Here is a 19,007-nt window from a genome sequence, read left to right as displayed (position 1 = left end):
AGTAAGGCAGTATCAGGGGACAGTGTAAAGCATGTGTTGAACACACTCAGTCAGCAAATGGTCTCACACACTCAAGAACTGAACTCTAGGCCAATGGTTTGTATATAAAAATATATGGTTGTTTTATTTTAGAACCAACAATAGGTATCAAAATATACTTTCTCAGAATGAGATGCTTTAGTTAAATACTTTGCAATAGGCAATTGACTTTTGAATGCAATAGTTACAGTTTGCTGCAATAGGCAACACAATTTCAAACACAATAATACATTGAGCTCAATGGGAATTTTAAGTTAAATGCAATTGATTACTTTCAGGATTACTTTTCTAATTCCAGGACTGGACCCTAGGTTCAGTCCGGGGAGAGTTCTTGGAAACAAGTGAGTAAATACGTTTTAGTTACTGTTGTGATTTTTAAGCAATATTTTTTTTTAAAGTTGACACTTAGAAACATTTTCTAATCAAATTTTCAATGTTATCCTACGGGAGTAAGTTCACTTAGCAGGTAGGTGGGGTTATGGTTACTTTTTCAGTGTTGGATCCTGGATCCAGCACTAGTATACCACCTGTAAGCAGTTGATAGAATGCGTTTAGGTTATACAGGCGATTTTTAACAAATATTTGTAAGTTTGCAAAATCGACACTTAGAAGAAATTTCACAGAAAAACAGTCAATGGTTTCCTATGGGAGAAAGCTCAAGTTACCAGTAAAGTATGTTCTCGTTACTTTTGTAATCCAGTGCTGGGCTCCTAGGCTCAGTACTGGGACATCTATCTAAAACAGGTAAGTAATTACGTTTTCACAGTTGGTACGATTTTTAAAGAGTATTTGGGTGCCGGATTCGGGGTCACAGTCCCTGGGGGGACGTCCTCGGGGTCTTTGTCCACTCCAGCACAGGCCAGGCTTGGCGGGTGCAGAGTGTGCAGGGTTTGCGGTTCCTGGCTGATGCCAGGGGTCAGTTACTTGCTTTGAGCAGTGCCACTGCTCGTGGGAGTCCCAGATGCTCAGAGTCACAAGGTAGCCAGGTCCTCCGGGGTTTGTGAGGTTGCTGGCCACGGGAGATGCCGGGATTTAGCAGGAGCAGGTTCGAGGGTCGACAGGCCGGTAGGGCTGGGGCCAAAGCAGTTGGTGTCTTCCTCTTTTTAGCAGCTGCACGGCAGGTCTTCTTTCTTCTTGGTCTTCTTTGCTGTTTTGGAATCTGGATCTAAGGAAGGAAGGTTCAGGGTGCTCCTAAATACAACATTTAGGGGCGTTACAGTTAGGTAAAGGGCAGGAACCACTGGGTCCCTACCCTGGGGTGGGTACACCCCCTATCCTGCCACTCTCCTGTGGTAGGGGGGCAGAGGCCTAGTCCTGATTGGGCAGGGCTCTTCATCTTCAAGATGGCGAGAGCCCGGAGATGTGCTTCACCTCGCCTCCCCCACCTGAGGGGTGGGGTTGGCAGAGGCTGGCACACCCCCTGTCCTTCCTTGGAGTTTCTGGCCAGTCTTCCCGCCAGAGTGGGGGTTTAGAACCGATAGGGGCCCGTTGCTGAAGACAGCAAGTGGCCTGGAGAAGCTCACAAAGGCGGCATGGCTTTGAAGCTATCCCTGCACATCCTGGGGGAGGAGACCTAGCACCTCGCCCAGGATGTGCATTGTTGCAGGCCCAGGAGAGCGGATGGCTGTCTACCCAGGTGTCCAGCAACATGTCTGCTGTGTGGCAGCTTAGGCAGCCCCTCAGACCAGACGTGGATTGTAGGTAAGGTTCAGGGGGCATCTCTAAGATGCCCTCTGTTGTGCATTGTACATTAAATCCTGCACTGGCATCAGTGCAGGTTTAATGTGCTGAGAAGTTTAATATCAAACTTCTCAGTCTTCAGTGGAGCCATCATGGTGCTGTGGAGTTCGTGTTTGACGATCTCCCAGCACCATATACTCTTAAATGGCAGCACTGCACTTACAGTGCCCAGGAATGGACCCGGGTACTGTAGGGGCACAGGGCTCATGCTCCTGTACCCACACCATTGGCATAGGGCACCCAGCTAGAGGGGTGGTTGATGTATGCCAGGGCAGTGTATGTTGTGGGCATGGCACACAGAGATGTGTGCCATGTCGACTCTCTGTTTTGTCCTATACCCAGACACTCAGCCTGCAAGGGCAGTGTGTTTGTGTCAGGGTACAGGGCCTCTAATGGTGGCACAATAAGCGCTGCAGCCCTTAGAGGCCTTCCCTGGTCACAAGGCCCTGGGTACCTAGTGTACCATTTACCAGGGGCTGACATGTGGCCAGGGTTTTCCAATTTGGGTTTTAGGTTTCAGCACAGTTTTTAGGGAAGGAACATAGGCCCTGGGCACCTGATTGGCAGGAGCCCAGGGCACACTCAGTCAAAGTACATTCAGCAATTCAGCAAAAAGTGGGGTCATACCATGCAAGAAAGATGGCACTTTCTCACAGATGTCCACAATCAGATTCTCACACTTAAGCAGAAATATTCTGCTATTTATCAAAGGAAAATATAGATTATTGCGAGCTAGGGTTACAGATAGGTAACCTTCCTTCTCAATCATTTGATTTTCTTTGCTATTCACTTTATGATAGTTCTAGTCGCTGGATCAGAGAAAAAACATTTTAGGATCATTTGTTTTGATAGAATGTTTCAATACTGTCAGGTGTGTTCTTTATTTTAGCTGCAGAAATTAGTTTTACAGGCTCAGTATGTGCATCTAGGCACTGCTCCCCTTTTCACATTCTCAATAGCACAATGGTAGATAGGCTCTGCAGGAGTGCACAAGTACATATTCCTTATTCAGCACATATCCGTCTTCAATGACACCAGCCACCAGATCATAAGGTAACCTATTAGCCTTACATGATACAGTGTATGCATGATTCCCCTTAAACGCTGCAGATATGTGTGTTCTGTGCGTAGGTGGGCATATACCATCTTTATGTGATATTGATGTTTATGTAATAAATTGCATGGTTTTGGATAGCACACTGTTAAAGTTTGTGATATAGGCAATGGTATTTCAGAAGATAGTTTCATCTCAACAAGGGATTTAGAGACATCTGCAAACACACTTCATTTCAAACTGCTTACTATGTGAACCACCATTTTTGCATTTTATAATTTCCTTCAATTATAATCCTATTTAGTTCCACCAGCCATCCTTAACAACAAAAAGGAACCTCTGGAGCTGACTGCCATCTTAGACACGTCAATAAATGTTGAATGTGTGGCTGCTGGTTCACCACCTCCACAGATAAACTGGTTAAAGAACGGGCTTCCACTTCCCATATCATCGCAAATCAGATTACTGTCTGCCGGACAGGTCCTTCGGTGAGTTCATAACATGGAGTGATCCATTGGGTGTCAAAAGTGACAATTTACTGCGGTGTTATAGTCTTTAACAATGGCTAAATAGTCAATTCCGATCCTGTTTCATGCCATTACATTTTTATTTTTCCAAACAATCCTATTTAGCAAGGAAATATTCACTTACTGTCAGTGACTAAGAGGAGACAATTGTGTTATCACTAGAAAATCCAGAGCTTATTTGTCTATATAGGTTATTTTTTTAATTCGGATTACACAAGACTACACTCAGATGGGCTGTAATTGGAGTTAATGGAGAAATCAGTACCTACAGTGCCTGAATTTCTACATCCAGTTACCAACTGACTGGCAATAGGGTCTTTTGAAGTTTGTAGTGAGTAGACATTCAATAAAACATACCAGAGTCCCTACAAGTGTTGAGCACAACTTTTGAATCAGAATGGGATACAAGACGAGGTTCCCTCCTTGCAGCCTGGTATTTGAGGCACAGTCAGTGGTTGTCCTAATGGGGTGGTTTAAAGAGTGTTCTGTTTTATTTGTTACCCTGAATTAATTATTACTTTACTGCCAATTTAGGAGAAAATGAGCACAAATGTATTTGACCACTGCTCTAACCTTTGTGTAGGTAAATCTAAGACATTCCTGCTATGAAGTCTGCTGGTATGCATTTATTAAGGATTCATCTTGGTTTAAGCCCCCAGCTGCACTCAGCACTACCACTCTGGAAGTATCCCTACACCAATGTGGCACCACACCACCGCCAATTTGAGTGACCTTTTCCTGACTTGTGTAATTTATTGATCCTACAGTATCTTCAGCGGGCCACAGACACAAGGTAGAGGCTGTCACTTCGAAGAGAGACAGAGAACCACGCAACAGGTGTTCCACTCCTTGGCGCAAATTTCTGGATCATGATGTAATTGTGTATTTCATTATTAAACAGCTGTTTCTTACCTTTTGTGGTTCAATTTTCAGAATTGTGCGTGCCCAGGTGTCGGATGCTGGAAAATATACCTGTGTGGCATCTAACCGAGCTGGAGTGGATAATAAACTTTTCAATATACAAGTCTACGGTAGGTCTTAATTTCTAATTTACACAGAAATGTGTGCATTTGCTGTACCTCTTTACATGAATACCATTCAGCCCCATTACAAATCTACTGGTAAACATTTAGTGGTAATAGCGAACCTGGTAATACCAGGAAGGATTAACCAACTATGGGGGATATTAACAACGCTTCGTGTTACACATCGCAAATCACGCTTAGTGCGATTTGGAAAATCGCCGCCTATCGCTGGGTTACATCGCCGTGTTAGCGGCATATTTACAATGCCTTGCTCACCGGCGATGTATAAACCTGCAATAGACTGTGATATTCATCATAAGCGTGTGAAATCAAGCGATGATTTCACACGCTAATGAAAAGCTTGATAATAGGGGAGTGTGGACGTAACCAAAGAATCCACCTCCCATTCAAAACATGCCTAAGTCAAGTTTTGACCAGTCGTAAGGATCCACCGTAAACCGCGGTTAGCGCGGCTTTCATCATAGCTTCGTGGTTCCGGGGCCACGTTGTAAATAACGTGATGTCCTGTTCGCGACCTTTTGTCATGGTGTTACGGTAAGGTACGCCTACTGTGCATCTCATTAGCGATATATATCGCTAAGATGCATGGCGTTACAAAAACGGCAGCAAACATGCGCTAATGCATGTTAGCGCCGCCTTGTTAATAGGGCGATGAAGTTATCACCGCTTTAGCGACAAAAAGTGCCTCTAAAGCGGCGATAATGCCCTTGTAAATATGCCCCTATTTGTGGGTGAGTGTAAGTTTTGGCTCTGGAATGGCTAATAACGTGGCATTGAAGAACTGTTACTCCATATTTTTTGCAGTGTCCAGAACCTGTTCAATCTCATATTCCACCCACATTCAGCAGGTAGATTTTGTTGCTGGAAAAGCAAGTGGTATTACTGAGTGCAGTTTTACCCGTTGCAGAATCTCACCCAGTAATACTGGGTGGGATTCCTAACCCTGTAAAACTTGTATTTGTGTGGAGTGACATTTCCACAGAAATATATGCGTGAAAGTGTATAAGTTATACTCATTGATCTCAACCGCCATCATTGTAAACACAAATACCGGCAAAGTGAGGGGTTAAAACAGCTGTGTTATGCTTGTTGTCTCTTTATCCTATATCATTACTCACCTTACTTACAAGGATGCCAACTATCTGTAGTCAGGCTTTGGTTTTACCGAAGCACAGAGTATGTGCTGCAAAGTAATCCCGGACTCCTATTAGCATTAGGAGCAACATACAAGCATGAGTACTATAGCATATATTTCACTGAGCATTTAAATTTTTCTATGAATAGCATGCTTGTAAAACTGCATGCATGCTTAAATGTCAATCCTAGATAAAAAGTATGAATTCACAATTGTGGCCCAACAAATTCTTGGTTCCAGTTTAACAGGGTTAAAGTAAGAGGGCGTTGGAAACTGGTGCTTGCCTCTGTTGTGTCATAATTTGAGACTGTATGAGACCTCTCACTGTTAATTTGGACTCTGAAATGCAATTACAAAGGGCATTATTTAGAGTTTGGCAGATGGCGCACTCCGGCAAAATGTGGCTGATATCCCGTCCACTCTATTACAAGTACAATCTGCTAAATTTGTGGCAGAGTATCCAATCCACCAAACTCTATATAAGGTCCAAAGTATTTTGTTATAGTTTGCTAGGTTTTTATCTTTGTGGAACCACTCGAAATACAGAGATTCTGAGTGCACGTTGAGTATGTGGAATTATCTGTATCTCGATATTGGAATTGTATCCACTTTAGATTACCTTTACTAATTGCATAATTGTTGAGATAGTTAAAGCAAGCACCTTGAATACTGTATTTCATGTCTTGTGTCAATCAGAAGCTGCAAGCCCAAGGAATGTCTCCTATAAAGTGCAGTGAATGCGGTCTAACAACTTTTCCACTTTTTCATCTTGCTGAGGCAGTTTGACATCATGTAGTAATTCTAAAATATGTCTCCATACGTAGCTCTTGTACCTGCCCTCTCATTTTTCTTTGCATAGTCCCCCCAAGCATGGATAAGGCTGGTGGAATGGAGGAATTGACTGTGGTGAAAGGGAATTCTGCATCTATGATGTGCTTTACCGATGGTACTCCAACACCCAACATGTCATGGCTGAAGGATGGGCACTCCCTAGAGCTGGGAACTCACCTGACTGTGAATAACCATGGGATGGTCCTCCATATTTCTTCAGCCTCAATGGACGACCATGGGCAGTACACTTGCATCGCATCCAATGAGGCCGGGGAAGTCAACAAGCAGTTTATCTTGAAGGTGTTGGGTAAGCTTTCCTTGAATATTAATGTAATGCAGAGACTGTGCTATTCTAGACAGATGTCCACTGCCATGGTCTGATAGAGGTCCTCTACTGTTAGCGTATAATAAAAATGAATCTTACAGCATGTTTAGGAAACATGCACACACACTCACACACACATACAAGCATTACACATGTGAAAAAAGAGACAGTCGCCCATTATGAGGTGGCCATAACTGCATGTGATAATAATGGCATCCAGTAAAAATTGACGCCAAGATGTTTGGTATTTATCAAATGCAATCATTTTTGCCTATCACAAGTTTTTAGGGAATAAGATGCAGATTTTGGTGCTTACTTTGCATTTCCTATGTTAAAATTCATAATGTGATTAATATGTGGTAACAGGAGTTACTGAACATATCTTTACTCAGCGAGTTTCTGCTACTCTGGACTAGTGTAGTGCATAAAGCTCTCCCAAAAATATTAATTGGCTTACCACAAAATGTACATATCTTGCAGCATGCTCAGCCCTGAAATACAAGAAACATGGTCACATCACTTCATCCTTAAGAGAGCTTGTTGACCCCTGCAGGAATGATCAAATTTAAAATACAATGCACCTTTCCTAAATTTAGAATGCAATGAATCGTTCATAAATTTGGAAAGTAAGACGCCTTTCACAAAGTGTTATGGATCACATTTCCTCTAGTCGTCCAATTCAAAGACCATCTGCCAGTCAGAATTCAAAAGACTAAAGCACATGGTCCGATTCCGGGGAACACATAATCCACAGTTCTGGAATGCTCTCCCTCTAGGCTTGAAGGCACTGGCAAACTACCTAATCTTTAGGAAACTGATTAAAAGTGTGCAGTTTAGAAAGCCTTATGGCTGAACACAAGGAAAAAGACACATTAATGACCAGAGCCAAGTGGTCAGATTCAGGCAAGATCAAAGTGAATAACATCCAACTATAATTCAAACACTCAGAACTCTAACAATACCAGCGACCATACGTCTGGTACATCAATGCAATGACTACTGAACTTTTCATCAATCATTAGTTGATCCTAGCAACTACCCAACCATTCTAAGGTCACACATAGCACACAGCTAACTATATCCATTGCCAATATTTGCAAGTTGATATGAGGTACTCCCCTATTGTCAAAAGGATGTAGGCTGATTAGAAAACACTCAAATATGTGAATGGTGAGAAGATGTGTTTTTAATGCACGTAATTTAGCTTCAGTGAAATTGGGTAGTCGAGTGGTCAAAAAAGTTGTCTAAGATGAGGAATTAGTTACAATCTAGCCACAGGAGGAGGTGATTATCTGGAGGGAAGTAGTTTTTAGGTATGCAAGAGAAACTTTGGAATGCACCAGTAGGCATGACAATTCTGAAGCATATCAAGACTGGGTTTTGATAGAGCTGTCTTTGTGCCAGAATGAGATGAAAACATAACTCTATTGGACGTTATTGTATCAGAAGGTTTACAGTAGTATCTTTCCCTTTGAAACATGATAGAGCTCCCTTTAATACAGCCGGATCACTGACACAATATTGAGAAAAACAATATCGTGCTACAAAAATATTGCTTTAAAATATTGATTGCAAAAATTTTGTGTCCTAAACTTATAATGGTAAGCACAAAACTATCAGAAAAAAAGAATGTTTCACACTAATCTTGTTAAAAAACATACACATTTTTTGTAAAAAAAAAATATATATATATATTATATATATAGTTTGAAACAGTAAAACTTAAATATTTTCTAATATATAACATTAATATAATGTAAATTAAATTAATTTAAATATTTAATACCATATATAATTATATACTTATACAAACACACATGTGTGTGTATGTTTAAGTATACATATATATATATCTAATGTAACACTATTACTAAAAATACATTATATTAAATTCATTTATTTAAATGTACTACTATAAAAAGAATATATATTAAATTACTTTAACAAACTGAAATAAAAGAAGGCCAGAATCTTCCTCTGCGTTCATTTTTACTGTTGACCTCTGATGAAAGGCAGGAGCCTTGAAACGTGTCAGGTCTGAGCGAATAACCGGGGAGCAAGAGTGTGAGTCTGTGCTTAAGAGAAAACCGGATGGTGCAGTCCATCGAGAATGCGCTTTTCAAAAGCTTGGGCATTTGTGGCAAAAAAAAAAAAAAAATTATATATTTATATATATATATATATATATATATATATATATATATATATATATATATATATATATATATATATATATATATATATATATATATATATATATATATATATATATATATATATATCCAACATCAAAAGTATCCCACTTAGAAGAGCCAGCTTACAGGTAGATAAATCTTCATTTTAATGTGCAGGAAAACAGCGCAGGGCAATGAAAACATAGTCCAAATGAGTTTGTTGCCTGACGCGTTTCATGCTCCTCGAGCATTTCTTCAGAGGCTTCCTTTAACACTGCAAAGAGCACCGGCATCTTTTAATGATTAACACCTGCCCCAGTGGGCGTTGGCTCACCCAGAGCCTGCTGGTCTTAGTAGTGCCGCAATAACGCTACAGTGAGCTGCTCAAATGCAATGTCAATTTTAATAAAAATAAAACCACAGTGGGTATGGAAAATGTCACAAAGTCTCTGCGCTGCCCTTTAACCTGCATCACGACCTTCCTGCCCTCAATGCTGCTTGCAAAATACCTGCAGCTCGGTCCACACCTCTGTGGCAGGGCTCTTTCCCGACCGGGTATAACGGCCGATCCCATAGGTTTCACACACGTTATAGTTAGGAATTAGCATTTAAAAAACCTTGCAAATTCACTTAAAAAACCATAGGTTTCACACATGTTATAGTTAGCTGGACATTTCACTCGTAAAAAAACAATTAAATTCCCCCGTTATAGTTAGTTCAGATAACTATAACTTACGCGACCGCCACTCTATCACAAGGATGATGTCATCAGTGATGTCATGAGTGATGTCACTGACCATGTCACGAGTGATGTAATATGTGACGTCATCAGCAGTGGATTGCGGGCGCGCGAGTTATAGTTATCTGAACTATAACGGGGGAATTTCATTGGTTTTTTACGAGTGAAATGTCCAGCTAACTATAACATGTGTGAAGCCTATGGTTTTTTAAGTGAATATATATATATATATATATATATATATATATATATATATATATATATATATATATATATATATATATATATATATATATATATATATATATTACCTACGGTCGCCAGTAGGTAGTTATAGTTAGGACCCCTTTTCCATAGGAAATCCGCAACATTCTATTTTGAATAACTTTGGCGCCGGTCGATGAATCCTCGCGAATTTCTCAAAATAGGTGGGGCGCTACGCTCCGCTCCTACCCTGAAAGTCTCGGGGGGATACGTCAAGCGGGGGCTGAGATAAAAGGGGGGTCCCAAAACGCGTTTTTCCCATGCATTTTTCCATAGGACCTTTAGAACGAGCTACAGCCCGAACGGCTGAACAGAATTACTAGAAATTTGGCAGAGAGGTAGTCCCTATGTCAAGGAAGTGCCTTTTGTAGGTTTGGTGTAAATCTGTTCAGTAGATTCTGAGAAAATAGCCTTTAAATCAATATATATATCTGAGCCCGCTTACGGTACGCTTACCGTACGCTTACCGTAAGCTTACGGTACGCGTACGGTAGTGTGCGCGAGCGCGATTCTGATTGGCTGTTAGATCTTAGTAAACATTCGAATCGGCCGAAACCAGGAAGCGGCGGCCGCCATTTTGTGTGTTTCACTCAGAAAAAAAAGAGTGAAAACAAGAAAAGGGGGCAATGAGGAGAGTTACAGACCCCCTTACATTTGTGAGGGGGTCAAAGAAGGACTGAAAAGTACAAAGAAAACATTTATTGATTTAAAAAAAAATCACGGGGTACGCGTACGGTAAGCTTACGGTAAGCGTACGGTAGAAAAAAAAATAAAAAAATAAATGAAATTCAGATTTAAGTGTTTAGATATTAGGGGGCTCTAAAAAGAGCCGTTGTGTTTATGAAATGATTTTTTAGTGGTACCTACAAGTAAGTACCGATGCAGAGTCTAAGGTTCAAGAGGAAGACTCTGTTCCCTTCATCATTGAAGTGCACACCATCTCCTCTATAAATGTCTTGCATGTCATAACGCAAGTTGTTGTGGTAAATGGCACCCATACCATAGTCACGGAGGAAAGCAGAAACAGATTTGTTGACGTGCTTTCTTGCTTTGTCAATCTGCGGACAGAAATGATTGGACCAGTTCCATTTTTGCCTTTGGCATATGTTGAAAACACAAAGGCAGTTTTAGGGAAAAGTGAAAACAGTTGTGCAAAGGTGTCCTTCATAAGCATTTCCAGACCTACCCCAGTCAAAGTGCCTAGGTCATTGCCACCACAGTGCACTATTATGAGGTCAGGGTGTTGGATTTGCATGAAGGATTTCACCAATGGCATCAATTGGTGCCACTTTAACCCTCTCTGACCAATCCATTTAATGTCTACATTTGGCAAAGCAAGGTCTCTCACCATATCTGTTTTCTCTGCAAACTTTTCACTCCAGAAGACATAGCTGTGCCCTACAATCCACACTGTGAACATCTTCAAAGGAGAACTGGATGCACTCAGGAGGTGTCTTTCAGTAGAATGGCAATATGAAAAGAAAGACAGTTTGGAAATGGAGGCATACATATTTTTTTCAAAACAAAAAGAACTGATTGGCTGTTTCATACCATTCTAGAATAAAAACTAGGCTGTATGTGTAAACTAATAGAAGCATGTTTTGTATTGGTACAAAAAAATGTGTTACCAAAGAACAGTACTATGGATTTGCTGTTAGGTTTGAAAAGTCAAGCACTCTTGCTCTGTGGAATTGAAACATTGTGTGGCGAACTTCTGACCTAACTCCACACAGCAGTGTTCCATGAGCTGTTGCTATGGTAGCAGGCAGAAGTCAAGTTGGGGGAAGGGTACTAGGCAGAAGTCAAGTTGGGGGCAGGGTACTTTTGGAAAAGGGTTGGTTTTCAACCAATAGAAATGTGTGATTACATTTGAAAAAAAGGGGGAAGCACTGAGATTTGAAACTTACATGTATATGTGTGGAAAAATAGAGGGAAAGTTTGCCATTATCTGGTTCTGCTGAGAGGAGAGAGGTGAACAGAACAGAGATCCTGGCTCTGATAATCTGCTGTTTGAGTGCCACATTTCTATCACAACTAACTAATTTTAAAGGTGAGTTAAGAGTTTGAGAGGGGATGTATATGGTAAATTAAGAAATGAATAATAGAAATGGAATTCCTTTTGTTGAAGTTGTGTTTATCATTTTCTGTTTTGGGAGAAATTTAAATGTGAGGAACATGTAAAATAATATGGACTATGTTTTCACGATAAATTAAGGTGTACTGGAAAAAAAAAGAATAGTTTAAGGGTTTGAGGTTGGACTCAGTAATGCAAATACATTCAGCATCACTAAGGCTGGTTGCCCTTGCTGGAATGTAGACAGCCACCCAGGTTACACATGGTGGTGGTCTGAAAAAGCAGTTTGGACATGTGCATTTAAAAAAATCAAAAAAGTGGTTTCATAATGTGTCAGTCTGTAAAAGTGATTTTCACTTGCCAAAAAAAAAGAGCAGTAAGTGTGCATTTAAATTGGCAAAGAAATTTCGTTTTGGGACTAATGTGAAAACATGACTCTGTGTGGAAATAGGAATTACAGGCAGAGATTTATTGCGTTTTTTTCTGGTGATTTCACAGTTGCATTAGTAGGAAAAAGGGGGAGCGATTTTTTGGTGCAGAAGCAGACTCTTAGCACACACCCAGCTGTTTTCCATGTAGAATCATGCACAGTATTTACAAGCGAGTGGGGTTTGAGGTTTCAGTCTGTAATGCAAATACATTCAGCATCACTAAGGCAATATATTCTGAAAACAGCAAAAATAAGGCAAAAATATTTTTTGAAAAATATGTAAATATGTGTACTGTATTATAAAATGTTTTAAAAATATTAATACTTTTTTCTTTTTTTTCAGATTGATATAGAAAAATTTCGAAAACTAGAACCATTTTTAAAGCTATTTTTAAAAAAAACAAATGAATAAATATTTTTTTGAGTGGGTATGGTAAGTCAATAATAATAATTGTAGTCTCTCAAGGACCTTGTAATGTGATAATTGATTTTTAGTGTATGGTAAAAAATAAATAAAAAAAAGTTTTTAAAAACATATGTAAAAAAAAGATGAAAGATAAGGTTGGCTCTTAAAAGAACCGTTGTGTTCATGCAGGGACAGAGGAAAGAAAGAATGGGAAAATTATTCAAAGCGACAAGTGTGCTGATCTATTTTGTTGTTCACTAGGGAAACACTGGTCTCCCTATGGCAAATTAGATCTTGACAAAAGGCGCATCGAATATCAACCCTCCGAAATCGAGGGTTCATTTCCAGAGGGCCAGCAAAAGGAGATGCTCCCCCCACAGATGAAGGGCTCACCTGACCTGCAGAAGAAGGAGTCAGCTCTGCAGATGATGGTCCAGGCTGAGCTGCTGTGGATGTACTTGCTTGTCTTTCTGAAGAGTTACCTCCAAAAAGATGACCATGTGTCCTTCTGTGTACATCCTTGAGGTGTCTCTTCATGGTATGATTCCCAAAGGAATACTTCCTGTCAGGATTACCTCTTGAAAGTACACGCTGACACAGCTTGCAAGTTACTAAGGGTGCATTCACCTTTTGCTGGCCTTCAGGAAAAGTAAAATAATCCCATACATAAGAGGGCTTTTGTTTCCTCGCTCTCTGCCTCAAAACAGTGCTGCTAGTGCTAGCCTCACTCTCAGAAGAGCTCTGCTGTTCTGCCATCGTATCACAAAGACAACCCAGCTCCTTCTCCTAAGGGATCACAAGCAGAAATGAGGGGAATGGGTGTGTTGTAGGAGAGTTCTAGAACTGAAAGTAGTTTCAACCAATCAAAAGTTGTGTTTCATGATCACATGACCTACCGTACGCTTACGGTGCGCTTACGGTACGCTTACGTCAAAAGTGCGCATGCGCGTAAAAAAGACACGCGCTTGCGCGCATGCGCATAACAGACACTACCCGACACTTCCGCGTAACGTGCGCGTGTAGCGTACGCGCGCACGCGTCCCACGCGGAGTACGCGCGGCTACGCAAATTGCGTAACTATACGCAAGCAGCGTAGAAACATTACGGGCGTTGCGTAAACCGTACGCTTACCGTAAGCTTACGGTACGCGTACTACAAAAAAAATAAAAAAAAATAAAAAAAGTACTGCAAATAAATTTTACATGTTTATTTTAAAAAATATATTAAAAAAAAAACATATTAAAGAATTTTAAAAATTTAACCATAGTCTTTATAAAAGGTAAGAAAAATAAAATAAAAATATGTTAAAAAAAATAGAAGAAAAAAAAACAATTATCATTTAAAAAACCTTGCAAATTCACTGAAAAAACCATGGGTTTCACACACGTTATAGTTAGGAATTAGCATTTAAAAAACCTTAGAAATTCAGTGAAAAAACCATAGGTTTCACACACGTTATAGTTAGGAATTAGCATTTAAAAAACCTTAGAAATTCAGTGAAAAAACCATAGGTTTCACACATGTTATAGTTAGCTGGACATTTTACTCGTAAAAAACCAATGAAATTCCCCCGTTATAGTTAGTTCAGCTAACTATAACTCGCGCGCCCGCAATGCACTGCTGATGACGTCACATATTACATCACTCATGACATGGTCAGTGACATCACTCATGACATCACTGATGACATCTCAAATGACATCACTGATGACATCACTGATGACATCATCCTTGTGATAGAGTGGCAGACCTCCTCTTCCCCTAATATAACCTTTGATACACGCATTCAAAAATAGAGACTAAAATTTTCAAAACAAAGGACATACCAATAACAGTTACAACAACCTCTTCAGTAATTCTAAGATCCACATACACATCCACTCATTCACCAACAGTCCTATACAGTCACTCATACATGTACTCACTTATCATATGTACTCATACACCTATACATCCTGTTACACAATGCCACTCATCCATAGAGCTACTCACACACATAGTCACTCATGCTAATAAAGAATCAAACATACATTTACTTGCATATACAGTTATACACACACCACCACACTTACTTCTACGGAAACTTACACATACTTAGTCTTTTAAACAATCACTTATAGAAATACATACTTATTCATACAGGAACTCTTTCAATCTCTCACTCTCACATATACTCACATATATAAACCAATAGTCACATATACTAGTTTTAAACATATGTAGTTACTCATAAAGACACTATTGAGACAGTCATTCACTCACTAACACACCCATACACACACTCATCCACCCATGCAGTCCTGCACACATGCTCTGTTCAACACATACAAACAGTGAGTCACTCATTCATGCACCTATGCACTACGTCATACCCCCCACCGAACCATGCAGACACTCAGACTAATACTCAAAAAACCAACTAATAACCTATATAGACACCCATGTAGCTACTCACCAACCCATGCAGCCACTTATACACAAAGTGAAAAAATGATACAGATATTTACATATTTAAATATTACTCACTAAGCCATGTATTCACTATGATACACTTAATCAGTCAGTTACACAATCAATTTTTCAAAAAGAAATCATCCATTTAGACAGTAATATACCCATTTATTCTTCTATCAACCTTGAGATATACATATATAAAACATATTTAATTTTCAGAAAAACACACATTCACTGGATGATGTCATCAGTGATGTCATCAGTGATGTCATTTGAGATGTCATCAGTGATGTCATGAGTGATGTCACTGACCATGTCATGAGTGATGTAATATGTGACGTCATCAGCAGTGCATTGCGGGCGCGCGAGTTATAGTTAGCTGAACTAACTATAACGGGGGAATTTCATTGGTTTTTTACGAGTAAAATGTCCAGCTAACTATAACATGTGTGAAACCTATGGTTTTTTCACTGAATTTCTAAGGTTTTTTAAATGCTAATTCCTAACTATAACGTGTGTGAAACCTATGGTTTTTTCACTGAATATATATATATATATATATACCAAGTCACACTCCTGTTTCCTGCCTCTTGCAGTGGCGTTCATGTTTGGGGTGTGAACCCGATATTTTAAATCCCAAAAAGTCAACGCCAATCCTCAGCTCAACATAACACGAACTCCAGTTGCTTTTAAAAAGTCTATTTACCAACACGCCTAAACCCAATGCGTTTCGGAGACAGCCGGCTCCTTGCTCATTGGTTGGGGGTGGACACTAAAGCATACATTTTATACTTAATAAACATGGAGGCAGGACTTGCATAAAGGTTTGGAAAACATAAGCGCCATCTTTACCACCGGTTTCATTGTATAGAAACCAAATTCAGTGCACAAGATAATAACAAGCATAAGTTATGTTTGTTATTTCATACTGCATTGCCTCACATTTATTATGACTTTCTCCATACATTTAAATCGTCACGGCTCCCCGTATTGCAAAAATTACATCTCGTGCATAGTTCACTTGCTTAAAATAACTAAAGGCATAAGGCAAATGCCTAACATACCAGGAACAAATTCTTATGTTCCAGTTTCCAGCAAGCAAGTGACAATAAGAAATGCTGAATCATATTAATATCACAGGCTCAAACGCACTGCTTTTGTATTGATCATTGATGCATACAATCAGATGTGATGAATGCAGTCATCTTCACTTTACCCCATTGGGCTTACACATTGTTGTGTCAGTGTTCTGTTGCCACCACATTCTATGTTATTCATTTTACTGGAACCATGCATGACTAAATACCATATACATTGAGCCCATTGCACCAAAAGATCCCCAGCAAGTACTGGACGCTTCTTTTCTATTGAGCAGATATACTAGCTCCTTTGCATTTCTTATTAGTGCGTAGGTCCTGAAACTCCTACAAAAATATACAAAAACAATATACAATTAAAAACACAAAGCGGATGTCACTTGCCCAATCAAAACCAGTTTAAAATCTTTATTATATCATCTATATTATGAAATGAATTTCACAATATTTCATTTCATTCTATTTTATTTTACTTCCTTGACTGTATGTGATCTTATAGAATCTTATAAACTGAAAACTATACTCACTCCTTAAATATTTCTCCTATAAGTCTTGCAGATAATATAGTAAAAAATTTAAACTGGTACTAAGTGGGCGAGTGCACCTGCTATGTGATTTTAATTGTATATTGTTTTTGTATATTTTTTAGGAATTTCAGGTCTTTATAAGGAGGAGAATGAGTGGCCCCCTCCCGGGCTGATTTTGGCCCTGGGGACCCCATCCCCCGGGGCCGGGCCTCTCTTCTGGGTTCCCTGGTCCCAACCAGGGCACCCACTTACAACTGTTGGGGACCATGGGGGGAGCCTAAAGGCCCCCGTAGTCCTTGCCGGCCACCCGCCTCCTGTGGAAGCAGGCGCTGCTTTCACAAAGAGGGAGCTGCTAAACATGCAGCTCCTTCTCTGTGAAAGCAATTCTGCTGTGCTTCTAGCAAGCAAGAGCATATTTAATGTTCTCGCTTGCTGGAAGGGGAGCTTGTGCAAACAGCTATGTCCTGGGGGTGGGCACCCCGAGACATATCAGGAGCCGGCCCGGGGGGGGGGGGAGGCGGCCCCCAGGGCCATCAATGGCTCCAAGAGGGGGCAGCGGGACTCCCCTCTTTTCTTGTTCTAGGGTCTACCCCAGGGTGGTGGTTGTCCCCTGGGATGAGAACGGCACATGCTGCACAATTACTTTATAACAAGATGGCCCTGAGATGTGATGGTCCCAGGGGGGTCCCTGAGGCCCCAATACAAATTCATTTTGGAAAAATATTGTAACCCCGGGGAGGTGGTGGTCCCCGGGGCATGGGGGGTCCCAGAGGCCCCCTAATTATTTTGTGACATGTTGCCGAAGGGACTAGCTGGTCCCTGGGGTTTGGGTATATATGAGAGGCCCCCCATTTCTAAAAATCAATAGGCCCCAGGGGGGAGGTAGTCCCCCCTCCCTTATTAACAAAATGCTCGACTCCAGTCCCAAAATGGCTGCCAACACTTCCTGTTTTGAAGGCCGCTCGACCACACTACCCTCTAAAAGAGAAGAGCACCTTGGGATTGCTAGAGCAAGCCCCTGTCCGCCTATATAGGAATACCTGAACTCTTTGCACAGTATACCTCATTTCGGTATACTATATAAAGAGCCTGCTTCCTACACAGTCTGTGCAACAGTAGAGAAAGCTTTGGACTTTGAAAGAGAAAGATTTACAATTCCCACAACAGTCTGTGCAACAGTAGGGAAAATGTGTGAACTTCAAATGGGTAAGATTTACTTTCCCCACTCCAGTCTGTGCAACAGTAGGGAAAGTGTTGGAATTAAATGTACTATTCCCAGTCCAGTCTGTGCAACCATAGAGAAAGTACTTCACTTCAAACACATTACATATTTGAATAACTCTATCAATTTAGAGCAAATATACAACTCTTAATATTAATCAACCCCAAAACAATGTGTGTATAAAAATAAAAAAAGAATGAAAGAATTAAACAGTTTTTCATGATTATTAAACAATGTAATACTTAATTACCATGTTTTATTTATTTATTAATTACTTTAATCACTTCCCACACTATACTCCCACAAACCTAGCAGCCCATCTTAAGATATAACAAAAATAATTAAGTATAACCAATCTACATAATTTATAATCAGCTAACTAATTTACAATTAATTATTATTTGTTAATTAATTATTACTTAACATCCCACTCTATACCCCTACAAACCTAGCAACTCACAACTAAAACATAACTAAAATCTATCAATTTTGCATAATGTACATAATTAATAATTATTACTTAATTAACTTTCCACCCTATTAGTAATTACACTTATAATTATATATCACTTAAAATTACAAACTATATTTTAAGATATTCTTAATTATGCACACAATAACGCATACAATTAATATATGAACTAAAACACATTAACTTAATTAAAAACAATATTTTTGTATCCCAATATTTACAACTCAAAATGTTGTCCAAATACCATCCAGTCGTGAAACAAAGCCACATGGTGTCTGTAACGTTGTTATTAAGCAGAATTTGCAGTTTGTTGTAGCCTGTGTTTAATCATGCTGTCAAATAAGCTGTAACAATTGGTTAGGATCAATAATTAATCCCACATTTTGAAAATAAGATCGCCATGAATTATCTGCCTTTCAAACTCACTTCTTCGTTAGTCTCTATGGGGATA

The 19,007-nt window shown here is 39.8% G+C and overlaps 1 protein-coding gene across 1 annotated transcript in view; it reads left to right on the top strand.

Moving 5' to 3' along the window:
• Positions 1-19,007, top strand: part of HMCN1 (hemicentin 1) — a 1,072,905-nt gene that overhangs the window by 746,421 nt on the left and 307,477 nt on the right. The window contains exons 66-68 of the mRNA XM_085601687.1: positions 3,138-3,321; positions 4,294-4,391; positions 6,401-6,679. Coding sequence (XP_085457813.1) covers positions 3,138-3,321; positions 4,294-4,391; positions 6,401-6,679 — 561 coding nt within the window. The remainder of the gene's footprint in view (positions 1-3,137; positions 3,322-4,293; positions 4,392-6,400; positions 6,680-19,007) is intronic.

This window comes from Triturus cristatus, chromosome 4_2 (genome assembly GCF_964204655.1).
Source record: "Triturus cristatus chromosome 4_2, aTriCri1.1, whole genome shotgun sequence".
Classification (NCBI taxonomy): domain Eukaryota; kingdom Metazoa; phylum Chordata; class Amphibia; order Caudata; family Salamandridae; genus Triturus; species Triturus cristatus.
The sequence above is the reverse complement of the archived record's forward strand: the minus strand, read 5'-3'. Positions and strand labels throughout refer to the sequence as shown.